General features: G+C 49.1%; 1 protein-coding gene across 1 annotated transcript in view; it reads left to right on the top strand.

Annotated features, from left to right (window-relative positions):
* Gabbr2 (gamma-aminobutyric acid type B receptor subunit 2) overlaps window positions 1-16,532 on the top strand; it is a 327,777-nt gene extending 311,245 nt beyond the window's left edge. Inside the window, exons 14-19 of the mRNA XM_090330311.1 lie at window positions 2,021-2,131; window positions 4,662-4,886; window positions 7,021-7,203; window positions 7,681-7,810; window positions 12,917-13,034; window positions 13,944-16,532. Of these exons, the coding sequence (XP_090186437.1) occupies window positions 2,021-2,131; window positions 4,662-4,886; window positions 7,021-7,203; window positions 7,681-7,810; window positions 12,917-13,034; window positions 13,944-14,109 (933 nt within the window). The 3' untranslated portion in view covers window positions 14,110-16,532. The remainder of the gene's footprint in view (window positions 1-2,020; window positions 2,132-4,661; window positions 4,887-7,020; window positions 7,204-7,680; window positions 7,811-12,916; window positions 13,035-13,943) is intronic.
* Window positions 16,533-17,938: the final 1,406 nt, after the last annotated feature.

Raw genomic sequence — 17,938 nt, 5'->3', positions numbered from 1 at the left:
CAGACCTGGAGCCAGGTGTGAGCAGTCGCCATCACAGACACTAGCTCTCTGCTGGGCAGGAAATGGCATTTTTTAGCTTGACTTCAGGTTATAGCACGCAACCACAGCCTCCTTGGTGTTCTGGGGACTTTAGGACTTTAGGAGGCCACTCCTGGACACTTATTAGTTCTCCAGGAAGCAGAGCAGATCCACACCCCCATCTCCTCCAAACCCAGTGCAATGCTTTCAAAGGACAGGGAAGGGAAGGCATGTGAGAGAGGAAGAGCACTGGACAGGAGTCAGACAAGGCAGGGTTTAATCTGAGTGGAGATTGACCCATGGGAGATGCTGGCCACATTACTTAACCTCTCTGCGCCTTGGTTTCCTCATCTGTAAACTGAGTTTAAGAAATGGATGGATAAGCCCAACACCACTGGCTCATGTCTATAATCCTAGCTACTCAGGAGGCTGAGACTTTGAGGATGACAGCTCAAAGCCAGCCTGGGCAGGAAAGTCTGTGAGACTCTTTTCTCCAATAAACGACTCCGAAAAAGCCGCTAATCTTGAGCACAAAGAAGCTCAGGGATAGTGCTCAGACCCTGGGTTCAAGCCACAGGGTCACCAAAAAAGAAGAGGATGAAGAAGAGGACAAAGAAGAAGGAGGAGGAGGAGGAAGAGGAAGAAGGAGACAGAGGAGGAGGGAGGAGGAGGAGGAAGGAAGGAAAATGGATGCATATGCTGGAGCCTGCTATGAGATGCTGTGCGCTGTGTGCTGAAGCTGGCTCCAGCACAACACACACTCATGAGGTGAGCCTTGGGGTTCTTACAGCTACCAACACTGGGTGAAGCCCCTGCACTCTCCATCAAAGGTCACTTCTCAAGGAACCCAGCCTGGTCCTGCCAGGACAGAAGCCCCATGAAGATAAGCCTGTCTCCTATCCTGGTTACTTGGTATCCTGTGGTCACAGCAGTCTTTGGAAAATGGTAGCGCTTAAAAGTCATATACTGAATAAACCAGTGAATGAATGAATGAGAGAAGAAGAGCTGCACATCCCAGTAGGCCTCTCATCCCAAGATGGATTCTTGAGGCAGTAGGAATGCCATCACCTCAGCTGTACCGAGAGGTGGGACTCGCATGCAGGCGCTGTTCCATCCTAGGTCTCCAGCATGGCATCTACACGTGTTGATGTCCCATACCCACAGTGCCCAACAGCTATTCTGGAGCCGTGGAGAGGGTCTGCCAATGGAGCTAGGATGTCTGGCCTTGGTTAAGGCCAGTGGGTAGATCCAGAATGTGCAGGATGCAGCTGTGATGGTCCCACCAGACCACAGGAGTTCCGGGTCCCCAAGGACATCCACAATGGGAAGCTGCATCCCGCCTGGTTCTTTGGTGCCCTCTGGTGGTACTTTGGTGAATGGTGATGACGCCATGCAAGTGCTCAGGTCTGGCTCTCCGCCCCTGCCCCTAGGTGCGGTGTCTCTCAAGTCCCAGCAGGATCCCCAGTGGACCCAGCAGGAGGCACAGTTGCTCAGCTTGCTTCGGGAGCCAATACAGAGTCACTTGATAGTGTTCTGCGCCCCCATCCCCCAACCTCAGGAGGACAGAAACTTCATGTCCCCCATTGTCACCAGGTCTGGGGCACGCAGGCCATGTGAATGGATGGCCAGATTTGGGAGATTTCTTCCTAGGTACCCCAGAGACATCTGAAGATTTACGTAGTACTCGCTCCATCACTCTTTCAACAAACCTGGCAGATACCTGCTTGGGCCAGGTGTCCTGCTAGCTCCTAGGGACATAGCCCTGACCCAGTCAGGGCTGTGAACTCAAAGGAGTTTAGGGTGGGATGGCACCAACAAGCTGAGGGTGTGGATGCCAGTTGGGCTTCAGGTCCACTCCAGGGGAGCAAAGAGGTGGGCTCCAAAAGTCTTCCTGAGCTGCCACTGTCTGCTCACAGGATGGAAAAGGGTCCTCAGATAAGGAAGGGCCTAGCTGCTGCAATGGCTGGCTCACCCTTGGCATTTCTGTTTCCTCCTTGCACAGCCGGACCCAGCAGGCCGGGACATCTCCATCCGCCCCTTGCTAGAACACTGTGAAAACACCCACATGACCATCTGGCTGGGCATCGTCTATGCCTACAAGGGGCTCCTCATGGTAGGTGCAGAGCAGTAGAGATGGGGGATCTCTCTCTCTCTCTCTCTCTCTCTCTCTCTCTCTCTCTCTCTCTCTCTCTCTCTCTCTCTCTCCCCCCCTCCCTTCCCATAATCAGAACCCCCAAGACTAAGCATTGATCCTGGGCCAGGCGCGACTCCTGCCATGTGTTAGCTCAGGTTGCACACAACCCTTGGAGACGACACAGGTAATAGTCCCATTTCTCGGATGAGGACACTGAGGCTCTGTGTCTTGCCCAAGATTACTTAGGTAGTAAGTAGCAGAGTCCCTGACCCTGAGCCTAGTACCAGAGGAGGAAGGAGAAGGAAGGAGGGAGGGAAGGAAAGAAGGAGGGAAGGAACACAACTAGGGTAAAGTATAGAGGGTAGAAGGAAGAATGACCCAGGCTCATGGAATCCAACCACACAGGACATTTCCACCCACAGAGGCCCTCAGGTGCCTCTGTGCATCCGAACACAAACCAGTAATGAGTTAAAATGACTCGTATATCTCAGGCCTGGGGTGAGGAACAGGAAAGGTGACACAACTGCCCAGTCACACAACCGGTGGCTAGCAGAGGTCACTCCAGATCCCTTAGCCCTGTCCAGCCACTCCGCTAGCTGGCACTGTACTGTACGCACATGCACCCCAAGAGAGAGGTCCCGAGTAGTCCTGGACGGTTCATGCCGCTGTCTCATGCCCTGAGCAACTCGCCTGGTACAGAAGTACAGAGGCATCTAGGTGAACTGTCCCCAGCCACCAGGCCAGGAACAGAGCCCCTGAATATGTAAGAGTCTTAACTCTCTCTCGCCCTCATTCATCCCTACACCCCTCCTCCCAGGCCACAATGGAAGGTTCAAACTCATCTCTTCCATTGCTACAGGGAGATGGGTTGGTCAGGAGTAGAGCTGCAAATGAGAGAGAACCCAGAGTAAGAATAGTTAAAGAGGAGGTAGTTTTCCCTCTAATAAACCTACTCCAGAGGTCAGCAGCCCCCCAGGCCCTCAGGGCAGCATCCACCTCATGATACAAGACCACTGCTGCAGCTCCACCCTTCATATTCCACTCCAGCTTCTAGGAAGCTGGAAATCAGCAGTCCTTCCTTCAAAAGAGACTTGCCAGATATCATACAATCATCTCTTCTTAAGGGGCATGGCCCAGAACCCAGTCACGTGCCCCTTAAGTCCTTCGGGAGGCAGAAGTCATGTATTTTGATTGGCTGTGTGTGTTGGGAGAATAATAGAAGTTCTAGCCACCATGGGGAGCTGGTGGCTCACGTCTGTAATCATAGCTACTCAGAAGGCTGAGATCTGAGGATTGCAGTTCAAAGCCAGCCTGGAAAGAAAAGCTCATGAGACTTATCTCCAATTAAATGCCAAAAAACAACTGGAAGCAGAGTAGTGGCTCAAGTGTAGAGCTCTAGCCTTGAGCACAAAAACTAAGGGACAGCACCCAGTCCTTATGTCTAAGTCCTAGAACTGGCACGAGGAAGGGAGGGAAAGAAGGAAGGAAGGGAGGAATGGAAGAAAGGGGAAAAAAAGCCTAGTCACAAGATGTCTTCCTGCAAAATAGGCCTGGACAGAAACACTGGAGACATGGTCCTCTTTGCCACCATATTGCCATATGGCCTTGGGCGGAACCTTTTTCCTCTCTGGCCCTCAGTGTTCTCTAGAGAGTGAGAGAAGGTGGTCAAGATAAAATATGGAGTTCCTTCCCTCTGAAGCCTGTGCAGGTCGGGGGGTGGTGAATCTGCCCCTCCTCAGTAGAACGCAGCCCAGGGACACAAGTAGAGGCAGATGGTGCCTGAAGAAGATCTGGCTGGCAGACTGATAACTAAGTCCCATCCCCAGCCTCTCTCCTTCTGCCTCTGGCCCAGCCCTGCATCCAGAAACTTTTTTTTTTTGGCCAATCCTAGGCTTGAACTCAGGCCCTACTTGCTGTTCCTGAGCTTTTTTTTTTTTTTTTTTTTTTTGCCAGTCCTGGGCTTGAGCTCAGGGTCTGAGCACTGTCCTTGGACTTTCTCAAGGCTAGAGCTCTACCACTTGAGCCTCAGCACCACTTCTGGCTTTTTCTAAGTATATGGTACCAAGGAATGGAACCCCGGTCTTTGTGCATGCTAGGCAAGCACTCTACCACTAGGTCAAACTCCCGGCCCTTTTTTTTTTTTTTTTTTTTTTTTGCTCAAGCTCTTTTATTGCTCTACCATTTGAGACACAGCTTCACTTTCAGCTTTTTTGGGGTGGGGTGACAATCCTGGAGGCTTGAACTTTGACCCTGGATGCTGTTCTTGTGCCCCTTTTTGGCCTCAAGGCTAGCACACTACCTTTGGAGCCACAGCATCCCTTCCACCTTTTTCTGGGATTAACTGGAGATAAGAATCTCACAGACTGCCCTGCCTGGAGCCGGCATGGAAGCCCGATCCTCAGATCTCAGCCTCCTGAGTAGCTAGGATCACAGGCGAGCCTCAGGGCTCCCCGCAGTTCTGGAGTGGCTGCTTGGTAACGAGCCTCTCCCCTTTCTGTTCCCGTTTCAGCTGTTCGGTTGTTTCTTAGCTTGGGAGACGCGCAATGTCAGCATCCCCGCCCTCAACGACAGCAAGTACATCGGGATGAGCGTGTACAACGTGGGAATCATGTGCATCATCGGCGCGGCCGTCTCCTTCCTCACCCGGGACCAGCCCAACGTGCAGTTCTGCATCGTGGCCCTGGTCATCATCTTCTGCAGCACCATCACCCTCTGCCTGGTGTTTGTGCCAAAGGTACCCAGCCTCTGTCCTCTGACCCACTGCACATGAGGGCTGGGCTTTCTCCACTGTGGAAACATGCACACCTGGACAGTATTCGGCCAGCTTTCTGTTACTGTCAGGAAATCCTGGGCTGGCTAATGTTCTGGAGGAAAAAGGTTCTTTAATTCGTGGTTTCTGGGGTTTGCAGGACAGGGGTGGCACTGTGGCTCAGCTCCTGTGGGGATCTTAAAGCCAGGATGCCACACAGCAAGAGGTCACACATGGGGAGACAAAAGCAGAGAGCAGCTGGGTTCCTTCTTACAATCACACTCCTGCTAAACTGAGTCTCAGGGACCTACCATAATCTCTTCCAAGCCATGCCTCCAAATGACCCAACGACCTCCCGCTAGACCCATCTCTTAAAGGTCCCACCATCTCCCCCAGGCCCCCCAGACAACCAAACTTCCAGCATCTAACCTCTGGAGCCACGCTTACGTTGTACACAACCCATAGCCATGGATGATCTCATTGTCAGAGGTTGAGAAAATGCAAAGAGAAAGCAGGACTGTCATGTGCTCCCCATCACCCCACACTTAATAAAACCCTCCCTACTTGTTGAGACGTATATCTCTGTTTTCTGAAGCCTGGAAAGTAGGCTTTAAAGACATGCTGTCACCGTACCACACCACCTATTATCATTCGCCTCTCGCACTTTCTGGCCTTTCTATTTTCCCATGAGTTCAACCATCGCTCACCCTTACTTATTGTTACCCGGCTCTGACTGGTGAACATTGCAGTTATTTATAGACTTTTTAAAAGATGATACCGTGAACATTTTTACATATTGTTCCTGATGATAGGAACATAGAAATGGTATTATTGGGTTAAATAATCTTATTAGGTTAATTTGCCTCCACTTCGATTTTCCATTAATCTGAACGGTGTCTTAGGATACCCTGCAGGGATGTGTCCTCTGTGGAGAGAGGAAAGCCAGGCCTGGGTGGATCTCAGGGATAAAGAAGGATGGGAAGGAGTTGTTGATTGACCAGGTGTGAGGGCATCTCCACAGAGGAGAGGAGAGGCCGCTAGGCCCCTTTGGGGACCACCTCCCCCAGGAGCCAGGCAGATCCCTGCCCACCATGCCTAGACTGACCCCAGGACTTCTGGCATGTATGTCCTTTTCTAGTCATCTACTCCTGCCCAGGCTCCAGGCCAGTGCCTTGACTTCCCATCTGACAGCTATCCCTCTCCCTCCTAGTTCTGACATGTCACTCTGTCACTTCAGCAGGTCTTCATGGCCCTCGTGGTCTTCATGACCAAGTTCTGGATGTTGGACTGGCTCTGAAGGTCCTCAGGGTTCATCCAGTCCCCCTAGGGTCTCTGGACCCTCGGCCTCCCTGTGCTTGCACCTGCCAGGTCTTCCTCCACAGAGATGCTTCCCCCTCCTTCCTTCCACACTCCCCCAGAGCCACCAACTGGGGCAATCTGTCCCTGATCCTGCATGATGCCAGTTGGGTTCTTATCCATCCCCACTTCACTCCTTGGGACCTAGAGGTTCTGGTGGCCTGAGGCCATGGCTGGGCCAGTATCTACTCTATAAGACTAAGCTCACAGCACTATGAGCCAAAATAGTTCTCAATGACATAGCCTTATTTTAAATAAAAAAAAAATCTTTGGCTAAAGCGAAGCCATGCCCCAATTCCTGACTGACAGAAACTACAATAATCCATGTGTGGGGATCGTAGCCACTAATAGGAAACTGCCTTTGCCAGGGACCATAGTAGTTATCTGCCTGTCCCCAAATTCATCAAACATTCCCACAGTGATCTTCACACCCTTCTGTCCCAGCACTGACCCCTCCAGAGCTGCCCACATAACACAGAACAAGGCCTAAGGGAGAACTGAGACTCAAAAGAAGTGAGGCCCCAAAGCCCTGGGTGGGCCTCTGTGGGATGGGTCAGGTGCAGAGGGGCAGGAGACCAACTTCTCCTTGCCAGGAAAGCTCCTAGCAGCCTGTCCAAGGTTATACCAAGCCAGGGGCAGAAGCTGGCCCAGTCCCTGGGCCCTCAGCTCCCACCCTGCCTCCTTCCTGAGCCGGTCTGCTGGAAGGCCGAGGACAGAGAGAACAGCCCGGGCCCTCCACACCCACCCCTGTCTGTCCCTTCAGCTCATCACTCTGAGGACAAACCCAGACGCAGCCACTCAGAACAGGCGCTTCCAGTTCACCCACAATCAGAAGAAGGAAGACTCCAAAACATCCACCTCAGTCACCAGCGTGAACCAAGCAAGCACGTCCCGCCTGGAGGGCCTGCAGTCAGAGAACCACCGCCTCCGAATGAAGATCACAGAGGTACGGCCAGCAGCCGGCAGCCCACGGTCAGGCCCATCCACGCACCTCCTGTGCCTCTGTCCCCCTCCTCCACTCCAGCCATCTTCACAGCCAGCTGGGGCAGCGTGAACCAGGATGATACCAGCCTGTGGCCCACCTGGCCCGAGCTTTGGAGGTCCAGCAGGGCTTGGCTCAAGGCATCCTTAGGAAAGACTTTGGATCAGGTACCAGTGGTTCAGGCCACTCAGGGAGCTGAGATCAGAAAGTCAGAGTTCAAAGCTAGCCCAGCCCATAAATCTCTTATCTCCAATTTAAAAAAAGCCAGAAGTGATGGTGTGATTCAAGAACTAGAGTGCTAGTAGCCTTGAATGAACAAGCTAAAGATACAGTGCCCAGGTTCTAAGTTCAAGCCCCAGTACACCCCCCCCACACACACTAGAAGGCTCCCTCTGCTTCCCACTCCCAGGCACTGACTTGAGTGGGAAACTTGCCTTGCAGCTGGATAAGGACTTGGAGGAGGTCACCATGCAGCTGCAGGACACCCCCGAGAAGACCACCTACATCAAGCAAAACCACTACCAGGAGCTCAACGACATCCTCAACCTCGGCAACTTCACCGAGAGCACAGGTGAGCGACATGAGGTGGGCCGGGTGGCAGAAACCAAGCAAAACCAGGAAAGAACCGGAAGAAACAACAACAACCAAATCATTTCTAAAATAATCCCAGAGAGGAGATGGTGTTTCTTAGGTTGATGCAAGATAGAAAGCACAAGAAGAACCATGCATAAATATAACTTCTAAAAAGCCTGTTTTTACTGGGAGTTTGGCCTAGTAGTAGAGTGCTTGCCTAGCATGAATGAAGACCCGGGTTCGATGCTTCAGCACTACATACATAGAAAAAAGCTGGAAGTAGGGGCTGGGGGGAGGGAAATAGGGACAAAAACATGAGAAGGGGTATCAATGTTTGTGAAGTAATACACCTTCTATCTGGCGAATGTAACTGTAACCCTTCTATTAATTACAATTTAAAAAATTCATGGACTAAACAAAGAAAAAGAAAAAGAAAAAGCTGGAAGTGGTGCAGCAGCTCAAGTGGTAGAGCTCTAGTCTTGAGAAAGCCCAAGGACAGTGCTCAGGCTCTGGGACTGGCAAAAAAAAATACAGATTTTAATAGCTGGGGGCAGTGGCTCATGCCTGTAATTCTAGCTACTCAGGAGGCTGAGATCTAAGTATCATGGTTCAAAGCCAGCCAGGGCACTAAGGAACTTGAGACTCTTATCTCCAATTAACCTCTAGAAAATGAGAAGTGGGGCTTGACTTAAGGGTAGGGCAGTAGCATTGAGCTGAAAAGGTCATGGACAGTGCCCAGGCAGATTTCAAGCCCCATGACCCACAAAATAAAATAAAATAAAATAAGAGTTCTACCTCTTGCCAAGCACTAGTGGCTCAGGACTGTAATTGTCCTTACTTGGAGACTAAAAATGCGAAGATCACAGTTTGAGGCCAGCCCAGGCAGAAAAGTTGGCAAGACCCCCTTCTAACTCATAACTCGAAGCAGTGGCACACACGTCATACTAAGTCACATGGAAGGCTGGTATTGGGAGGGTTGCAGGCAAAAATGTTCACAAGGCTCCACCTCAACTGAGGAAAACTGGGAGTGCTAGCATATTCCTATCATCCCAGCAACTGTGAGACGCCTGCAATAGGAAGACTGTAGTCCAACTACATAGCTAGCTCTAAGCAGGACTGGAGGTGTAGTTTGACAATAGAGCACCTAAGCAAGAGCAAGGCCTTGAACTTAAACTCCATTCTGCAAAAAAAAAAAAAAATACATATATATATATATATATATATATATATATATATATATATATATATATATATATATATATAGCCCGGCGTTTGGCCTAGTGGTAGAGTGCTTGCCTAACATGCATGAAGACCCGGGTTCGATTCCTCAGTACCCCATACATAGAAAAAAGATGGAAGTGGTGCTATGGCTCAAGTGGTAGAACTCTAGCCTTGAGAAAGCCCAAGGACAGTGCTCAGGCCCTGAGTTCAAGCCCCAGGACTGGCGAAAAAAAAATATATATATATAAGTTCCACCTCCTCCCTCACCCTCCCTCCTCACCCCTTCTCCCTTCCATTTCCCCTTTTCCTATTCTCTTTCTCTTTGTCGATCTGTCTCTCTCTCTCTGTCTCTCTCTTTCTGCCTCTATCTCTACCTCTACCTCTGTCTCTCTGTGTCTCTGTGTCTCTGTCTGTCTGTCTATCTGTCTCTGTGTCTCTCTGTCTCTCTCTCTCACACACATCAGTCCTAAGGCCTGGGTGCTATCCCTGAGATTTTATTGCTCAAGTGGGCCACAGTTTCACTTCTTACCTTTTAGTGGTTAATGGGAGACCAGAGTCTCATAAAGCCCGGTGCTAGCGGCTCATATCTGTAATCCTAACTACTCAGGAGACTGAGAATCCCAGTTCAAAGCCAGCCCAGGCAGGAAAGTCCGTGAAACTCTTATCTCCAATTAACCACCAGAACACTGGAAGTAGAGCTGTCGCTAAAATACTAGAAAACTAACCTTGAGCAAAGAAGTCAGGGATATTGCCCAGCCCCTGAGCTCCAGTCCCACGATGGAAGATGGCAGCTGAGCACCTCTGTAATCAATGTGATACCCTGACTTCAAACTTATTTGAAAGAAAATTTCCATTTGGTTCATGTCATCACATGCTCACAAACCATGGAAAGCACTGATCACAGGATGGCAAATCAATGTCATCAAATAGACACGTGTGTAACTACAGAAGCTAGGACTCTCAAGGTGGCAAAATGACACAGCTTAAGGTCACCCCCTGCAGTGAGATCAAACCAGAGGACCTCTCCTCTCCCAACCACATCCATCTGGCTCTCCCAGGGAGAGGGAGTCCATGCTTCCATAATCTCCCCATGGGACGGAGGATTTTGATCCTATCATTTTTGGCTACATGTTATTCCTTTCAATAGCCCGGCAGTGGTAACCCAGCTACTCAGGAGGCTGAGACCTTAGATTGTGGTTCAAAGCCAGCTCATGCAGGAAAGTCCATGAGGCTCTTATGGCCAGTAAAATACCCAGAAAAAGCCAGAAGTGGTTGTGTGGCCCAAGTGATTAGAGCACCAGTCCTGAGAAAAAAAATCTCAGGGACAGCAACTAAGCCCTGAGTTCAAGCCCCAAGACTGGCACCAAAAAAAAAAGAAAGGAAAGAAGGGAGGGAGGAAAGGAAGGAAGGAAGGAAGGAAGGAAGGAAGGAAGGAAGGAAGGAAGGAAGGAAGGGAGGGAGGGAGGGAGGGGGAGGGAGGGAAGGAGGGAGAGAAGGAAGGGAGGGAGGGAGGGAGGGAGGGAAGGAGGGAAGAAAAGGCAGGAAGGAAGGAAAGTTTCCTTGGAATAGAGGCCCCAGAACACATGTCACTAATCCATTATTACTGAATGATTTTTGGATTTGTTCCCATACCTAGCTGCTCGTTATGGTGCTGAGTGGAACATGTTGTATTTGTCTTGGCACACATTCTTGATTATTTCCTTAGGATAATTCTCAGAAGTAGGAATTCTTTTTTTTGCCAGGGATGGTGGTGTATGCCTTTAATCTCATCGACTCTGGAGGCTGGGGAAGACAAGTTGGAGGTCAACCTGGGCGACTTGCAAGGACCTATTTGAGAAAAGTTAACAAAAGAACAAAAGATATACAGGGCCATATGCATATATACACACACATAATAGCGAAAGTATAGTACACACAAAAGGTTCTAATGGTGTACATCATTTGAACAACTAACTTACAGTTTAACAAAATGTATACCAGGAAGCTGTGTTATGGGGGTAAGGCCAAGGGGGGATAGATGAATGGACAGAAGGAGGCTGGGAGAGTGCAGTCATAATAACCAACATACCCACATGAAAATAGAACCTGGTAACTTGAGGGGCTGGGTGGGGTTGGACGAGTTCAGGGAGAACACAGAGGCGAAGTGGAACTGATCAAGATGTGTTGTACTTGCAGACTGATATGTTGAATGGGAATCCTTTTGCACAACTACTTAGAGATAATAAAAATAAAATTAGCCCAATGCCAGTGACTCACATCTGTGATCCTAGCTACTGACATCTGAAGCCAATCCAGGCAGGAAAGTCCATAAGATTATTTCCAATTAACTACCAAAAACAAAAAGGCAGGGGAGGGGGGAGTTTGGCCTAGTGGTAGAATGCTTGCCTCGCATGCATGAAGACCAGGGTTCAAATACTTGGTACCACATACATAGAAAAGGCCAGAAATGGTATTGTGTCTCAAGGGTTAGAGTTCTAGCCTTGAGAAAGCCCAAGGACAATGCCCAGGCCCTGAGTTCAAGCCCCAGAACTGGCGGGGAATGGGGGGAGAGGAGGAGGAGGAAGAATAAGAAAAAGAAGAAGAGGGAAAAGGAGGAGGAGGAGGAAGAGGAGGAGGAGGAATAGGAGAGAGCAGAAGTGGATCTGTGACTCAAATGGTAAAGTGCTAGCCTTGAGCACAAAAGCTCTGGAAAGGTAGTGCAGTGACAGAACACTTGCTTAGCATATATGAGCCTCTGGGTTCAATCCTTAATACCTCAAATTTTAAAAAGCCATTTTATGGTGATCAGTTCATATTAATGGCACTCTCTACATTGTCAGTTTATACTTCACTGACTTTTTACTGGTGTGTGTGTGTGTTCGTGCACGTGCATGCTTGTGTGCAAGTCCTGGGGCTTGGACTCCAAGACTGAGTGCTGTCACAAAGTTTCTTTGTTGTTGTTGTTCAAGGCTACCACTCTACCAATCGAGCCACAGCTCCACGTCCAGCATTTTGGTGGTTAATTGGAAAAAAGAGTCTTATGGATTTTCCTGTCCAGGCTGGCTTTGAATCAAGATTAATTTTAGCCTCCTGAATAGCTAGGATTACAGGCATGAGCCACCAACACCTAATTGCTGTTCTTTTAACCTTTGATAATCTGATAATTTTATCCAAAAAAAAAAGGCAAGGGGCTGGAAGTTTGGCCTAATGGTAGAGTGCTTGCCTAGCATGCACAAAGACCCGGGTTCAATTCCTCCATACCACACACATAGAAAAAGCCAGAAATGGTGCTGCATTAGTTCTATAGTCCACAAGGACTCTTTTTCCCTTTGTCATTATATCCTATGAACCAATAGTATGAAGGGCTTTAATGCTGTCAGCTATTCCAGCTACATTATTAGTCATATAATTTTCCCATCGTTCTTGGTGAGAAGAGGTGGGGACAGGCCACCTCTCTCCCCCACTGCTGCTGCCTCTGCTGGGATGGGGGCTTCTGAGCACCCTTCTTCCTGAGGACAAGAGCAGGGGAGTCACTTCCTCATTTTCTGTTTTAGGGCAGCATGCTAAGGATTGCATTGTTGATTTTTAAAAGTTCAGTTAAAGGCCTGGAGTTTGGCCTAGGGGTAGGGTGCTTGCCTAGCATGCAAAGACCCAGGTTTGATTCCTCAGTACCACATACATAGAAAAAAGCCAGAAGTGGTGCTTATTAAGTCCAAGGACAGTGCTTAGGCCTTGAGCTCAAGCCCAGGACTGGCAAAAAAAAAAAAAAAAAAAGCTGGAAGTGGTACTGTGGCTCAAGTAGTAGCTAGAGTTCAAGCCCCAGGACTGGCAAAAATAAATAAATAAATAAATAAATAAATAAAAGCTCGGTTAATAACATGTGATACTGTTGCTTTACAATCAGATGGAGGAAAGGGCATTTTAAAAAATCACCTCGATCAGAATCCCCAGCTACAATGGAACACAGCAGAACCCGCCCGGACATGCAAAGACCCCATTGAAGACATAAACTCCCCAGAACAGTAAGTGCCTATATATCTCCTCCTAAAGTATTAGCCGATGATGCCTGCTCCCGTGAATAACTACTGTAATGTGTCCTCGCCCAGCTTCACAATCATTATTTTATTCCCCAGGCAGCCAAACCCCCATCCCCTCATTCTTCTTACAGATGAGAAAACAAATGTTCAAACATATGAATCACCCAGGATTTGAACTTGGATCTGGCCAACATCAGATCCCATGTCTTAGCTGAATACCAGTGACTCATGCCTGTTGATCCTAACTACTCAAGAAGCTGACATCCGAAGATCAGTTTGAGGCTAGCCTAAGCAGACACATCAAGAGACGCCCCAACTAAGTAGTAAAAAACCAAAAGTGGAGGTGTGGCTCAAGTAATAGAGCACCACCTTTGAACAAAACTAGCCAAGCAAAAGCATGAGGCTCTGAGTTCAAGCCAGTATGGGTATTAAAATAATAATAATAACAATAGTTAGCCGGGCAGTGGTGGCTCACACCTGTAATCCTACCTATTCAAGAAGCTGAGATCTGAGAATCAGGGTTCAAAACCAGTCCAGGTAGGAAAGTCCCTGTGACACTTATTGCCAATTAACCACCAGAAGAGCAGAAGTGGCACTGTGGCTTCAAATGGTAGAGCACTAGCTTTGAGCAAAAATGCTCAAAGCTAAAGAGCTCAGGGACAGAACACAGTCCCTGAGTTCAAGCCCCATGAGCAACAACAGCAACAACAATGATAATAATAAATAAATAAACCCCTTCTGGATGGCCTGATGGTCACATGGTTGGACTGACAGATCTTGGATTCAGAGATAATCAAGCTCCTTAGGCTCAACTTTGTGGGCCTAAATGGGCCTAGGGAAGTTCGGGGGAACAACCAGCCCTCCCTTGTTCACTGGGCTCTCTCTTCCCTGCAGTATCCAGCGCCGGCTGTCCCTCCAGCTTCCCATCCTCCACCACGCCTACCTCCCATCCATCGGAGGTGTGGATGCCAGCTGTGCCAGCCCCTGTGTCAGCCCCACCGCCAGCCCCCGCCACAGACACGTGCCACCCTCCTTCCGAGTCATGGTCTCAGGCCTGTAAAAGGGTGGAGGCCTGGGCCGGGGCCTCCCGGGTGACCGCACCATGCTGGGCACAGGCGTCTGCTCCAGGCACCCTGTCAGCTCTGGCTGCAGAGAAGCTGGGCACCGTGGCTGCCTCCTGTGGACTGCTCGGCTGGCATTTGCGTGGACAGGATGGGGGACTTGGCACCTGACCGCGAGCCTTATTTGTGAAGTTCTTATTCTTTCACAAAGAAGAGGAATGAAAATGACTTCTTCCTTAAGTAATGTCTGCAAACAAGGAAGAGCTATGATATTTGAAACTTGCACACACACACACACACACACAAATAGTAACAATGATAATAACTCTAGACAAGGAGACAGGCCTGGAACGCCAGCCAACTCACCACGCGAGAGGCCCTGAGCCTTGGGAGGAGGCCTGGATAAACAGGACCACCAGGTGTCCAGCAGCCAGCCCAGTCGCCCGCACCTCCTGGGCACACTGTCCTGGAGAAGGGCTCACAGGCACAGCCTCTAGGGCTGGGGTTCCTGAGCAGGCAGCCTGGCATGTGCCCAGGGGCTCCATCACTGAAGAGATGTTTGTTATTCTGACAATTGCCACACATTAACACAATAACACTGTTCTGGGGGACTGTGGGGATTTAGGGCACGTGTCTGCAGATGCGCTCTGCAGCCTCCACTGACAGTCTGTCACACACCTACCATGTTGGCTGTGTCTTTGTGTTCAGATCCAGTGTTCCCGTCCATGAGAGGGACCACCGAGCTGATGGCGGAACGCCACTTCCCAGCAAACAGGATAAAGAAAGATTGTGCACTTTAACCTCTCCCATCAGGGCCCAAGGGCTGGCTGGGATTTGGGACTTTGTTTTGGTTTTGGGTTTTTTTTTTCCCCTTTTGCTTTCTCCTCCACTGACTTTGTTTCTGACCAAAGTGACTATGTGTGGGCATTCTGCTAAAGGACACCCCTGGCGGGCGGGGTGCTGGCTGAGTGCTTCCCTGGGCTTCAGAAGAGCCAGAGAGTTCTCCCCCTGGGACCCACAGGGGTGATTCAGCTACAGACTGCTTCTCCTTCATAAAGCACTCGTCTCCTTTCATTGAAAATTCCCACCCCTAAAGAGTACTGGCCGGGGAGTCAAAACAGACCTGAGTTCAAATCCTCAATTCCCTCCTCCCCCCTCAACCCTCCTGTGACTTCGGGCAAGTCACTAGTGTCTCTCTGAGCCTCCGTTTCCCCCCTTTGAAGCCAAGGAAGGTGGCACTAACACCCAGGCTACCTCACAGGGTCGCCCTGAGGGAGGATGAAAACTCACAAGCTTTGTACCAAACAGTGATGCAGTGCTGACTGGTGAGTGTCACCACAACCTTCAGTCCCCCTGACAAGCTAGGGGTGTGGCCCGGAGAAGCTTCCAGCACATACAGCCTCTTCCTAAACATAACCTGGACTAGCGGGAGGCTCCCACGGACTTTTCTGACATGGCTGGACAGGTTGGTTCTTTGCTAGAGAAAGACCTGAATGACACAGTCCCAGAGCGAGGGTTTGCTCACTCCCAGAAAAAAAAAAAAATCCTAAACGGCAGCTTCAACAGGCAGGCAATAATCTCAGACCCACAGAAGTCAGGAACAAACGTGTCACCATCCCCAGCTGTGACAACATGGGCCTGTGGGAATCACCATCCACATTTCATAGCACCCACGTTCACCTGAACGCCGCCCTCCCCAAACTCCCTCCCAAGAGAGGTTACTGAAGTACTGTAGCTTTTAGGAAAATAAAATTGCAGAAGAAACAAAACATGACAGGTCCAGTTGAAGTCCTCTCTTGTTGAAGCACTACAAATCGTGTTGTCACTCAATTGTGTGTTGCCAGTATTTACTTGCTTTCTTGATTTCACCAAAAAAAAAAATTTTTTTTTAGGATCACATCACTTTTTCAAAGATAAAAAAGAGACAATTAATTGTACATAATGTATACACACACACACAAAACCTGTAGAAATATTATTCCAGCATAGCAGGAAAAAAGACAAAACAAAAAGTACCAGTCTGTTGGAGGTGAGCATGTGTCTGTAAATCCTTTGTGACCCCACCCCACCCCCCAAAAAATGTGCTCCGTCTGCTAGGTCAATTCACCAAAACCCTTTTGTCTACTGACCACATAGGGTTCACACATTTTGTTTCTTAATTTCCCCAAAAATAAGTGACTCTAGCTATCTAATGGTTCTGTTCTTTTATACGTAGCCAACACATCCCATTTCCAAGAGGCTTTGGCCGGAAGGCATTCCCCAATAATTGTTAGTGCACAAAATGCTTTAAATTAATCTGGAACTGCCAGGATCGGATGTAAACGAGGAAGTTCTCCCACACCACCCCCTCCCCCACTGCATGGTATCAATTTTTAATAAATTGTTGCAAATTTGTTTTTATGAATAAAAGGGAGAAAACTGTCGTCATTCATGCAATCACTCTTCCCAAACAATGGAGATGGAGATGGAGAGTTCCTCTGTTCAGAAACTCAGAAAATGCCTGCTGGGCTGGGCCCCCTCCCTTCACATGCTGCTCTCCTGCTTTCTGCTGACAATAACCTAGTGGCCCTATGATCATGAGACCAGGACTTCTGCTTGATCCAAGGGTGGAAATGTGACCTAAGCTGGACCCAAATACCTCCTTCGGGGCCTGGTAGTTCACACCTATAATCCTACCTACCCAGAAGTCTAAGAACTGAGGATCTAGGTTCAAAGCCAGCCCCGGCAGGAAAGTCCGGAAGACTCATCTCCAGTAAACCAGCAAACATCTGGAAGTGGAGCCGTGGCTCCAGTAGTGAGTGCCAGACGTGAGTGAAAAAGCCAAACAAGAGCAAAGCCCTGAGATCCCTTGCCTGGGATCCCTTCACATAAAAAATTTCAGTCTGCAATGAAAGCGGGGGGAAATGCAGCCAATCAGGAAAAACAGGATCCAAGAGCTGGATGCTGACCCTCAGAGCAGACAGGGTCTGAGTCTCTGTTCAGCCACTCCGAAAGGCCAGGTACATCATGGGCCTTCATTTGCCCAGTTGGTCAGGCCCTTCTGAATCTTCAGTTCTTCCAATAATTTCTCTTTTTGCCTGAAATGATAGCTCAAGTTGGGTTCAGATTAAGTGCAACCAAAGAGGAATATTGAACAATAACAGAAAAATCACGGCCTCCACAACTCCAACTCCTACTCTAGGCCTTGTATCCCAGCAAAATGTGTCCCATGGCTCCTTTCCTGCTCCTACCACCACCACCCAGCATCCTTATGCCACCCAAGTCGTCGTGGCTTGCACCCTAACTGTAACTACTCAGGAGGCTAAGATCTGAGGGTCTCAGAAGCCAGCACAGGGAAAAAAAGGCCATGAGACCTATACTTCCTGTTTACCATACAAGATGATGATGACGAGGAGGAGGAGGAGGAGGAGGAGGAAAAGAAGTGGCTGGAAATCCCTTTGTATAGCTATTTAAATATATTTGCTGGGCACCAGTGTCTTTTGCCTATAATCATAGCTACTCAGGTGGCTGAGATCTGAGTATCACAGTTCAAAGCCAGCCTGGGCACAAAAGTCTGTGAGTCTCTTATCTCTAACCACCAGAAAACTGGAAGTAGCACTGTGGCTCAAGTGGTAGAGTACTAGCCTTGAGCTGAAGAGCACAGGGACATGCCCAGGCCCCAGAGTTTAAGCCCCACGACTGACAAAAAAATAAAAAATAAAAAAAGATACACACACACACACACACGCACACGCACACACACGACAGAAATAAAACTGTGTCTTAAGTGGTAGAACACCAGCCTTGAGTGAAAAATCTAACAGACAACACCCAGGCCCTGAATTAAAG

Source organism: Megascapheus bottae, chromosome 3 (genome assembly GCF_031878675.1).
Source record: "Megascapheus bottae isolate mThoBot1 chromosome 3, mThoBot2.hap1, whole genome shotgun sequence".
Classification (NCBI taxonomy): domain Eukaryota; kingdom Metazoa; phylum Chordata; class Mammalia; order Rodentia; family Geomyidae; genus Megascapheus; species Megascapheus bottae.
Note: the sequence above shows the minus strand (reverse complement) of the source record. Positions and strands in the feature narration are given on the sequence as shown.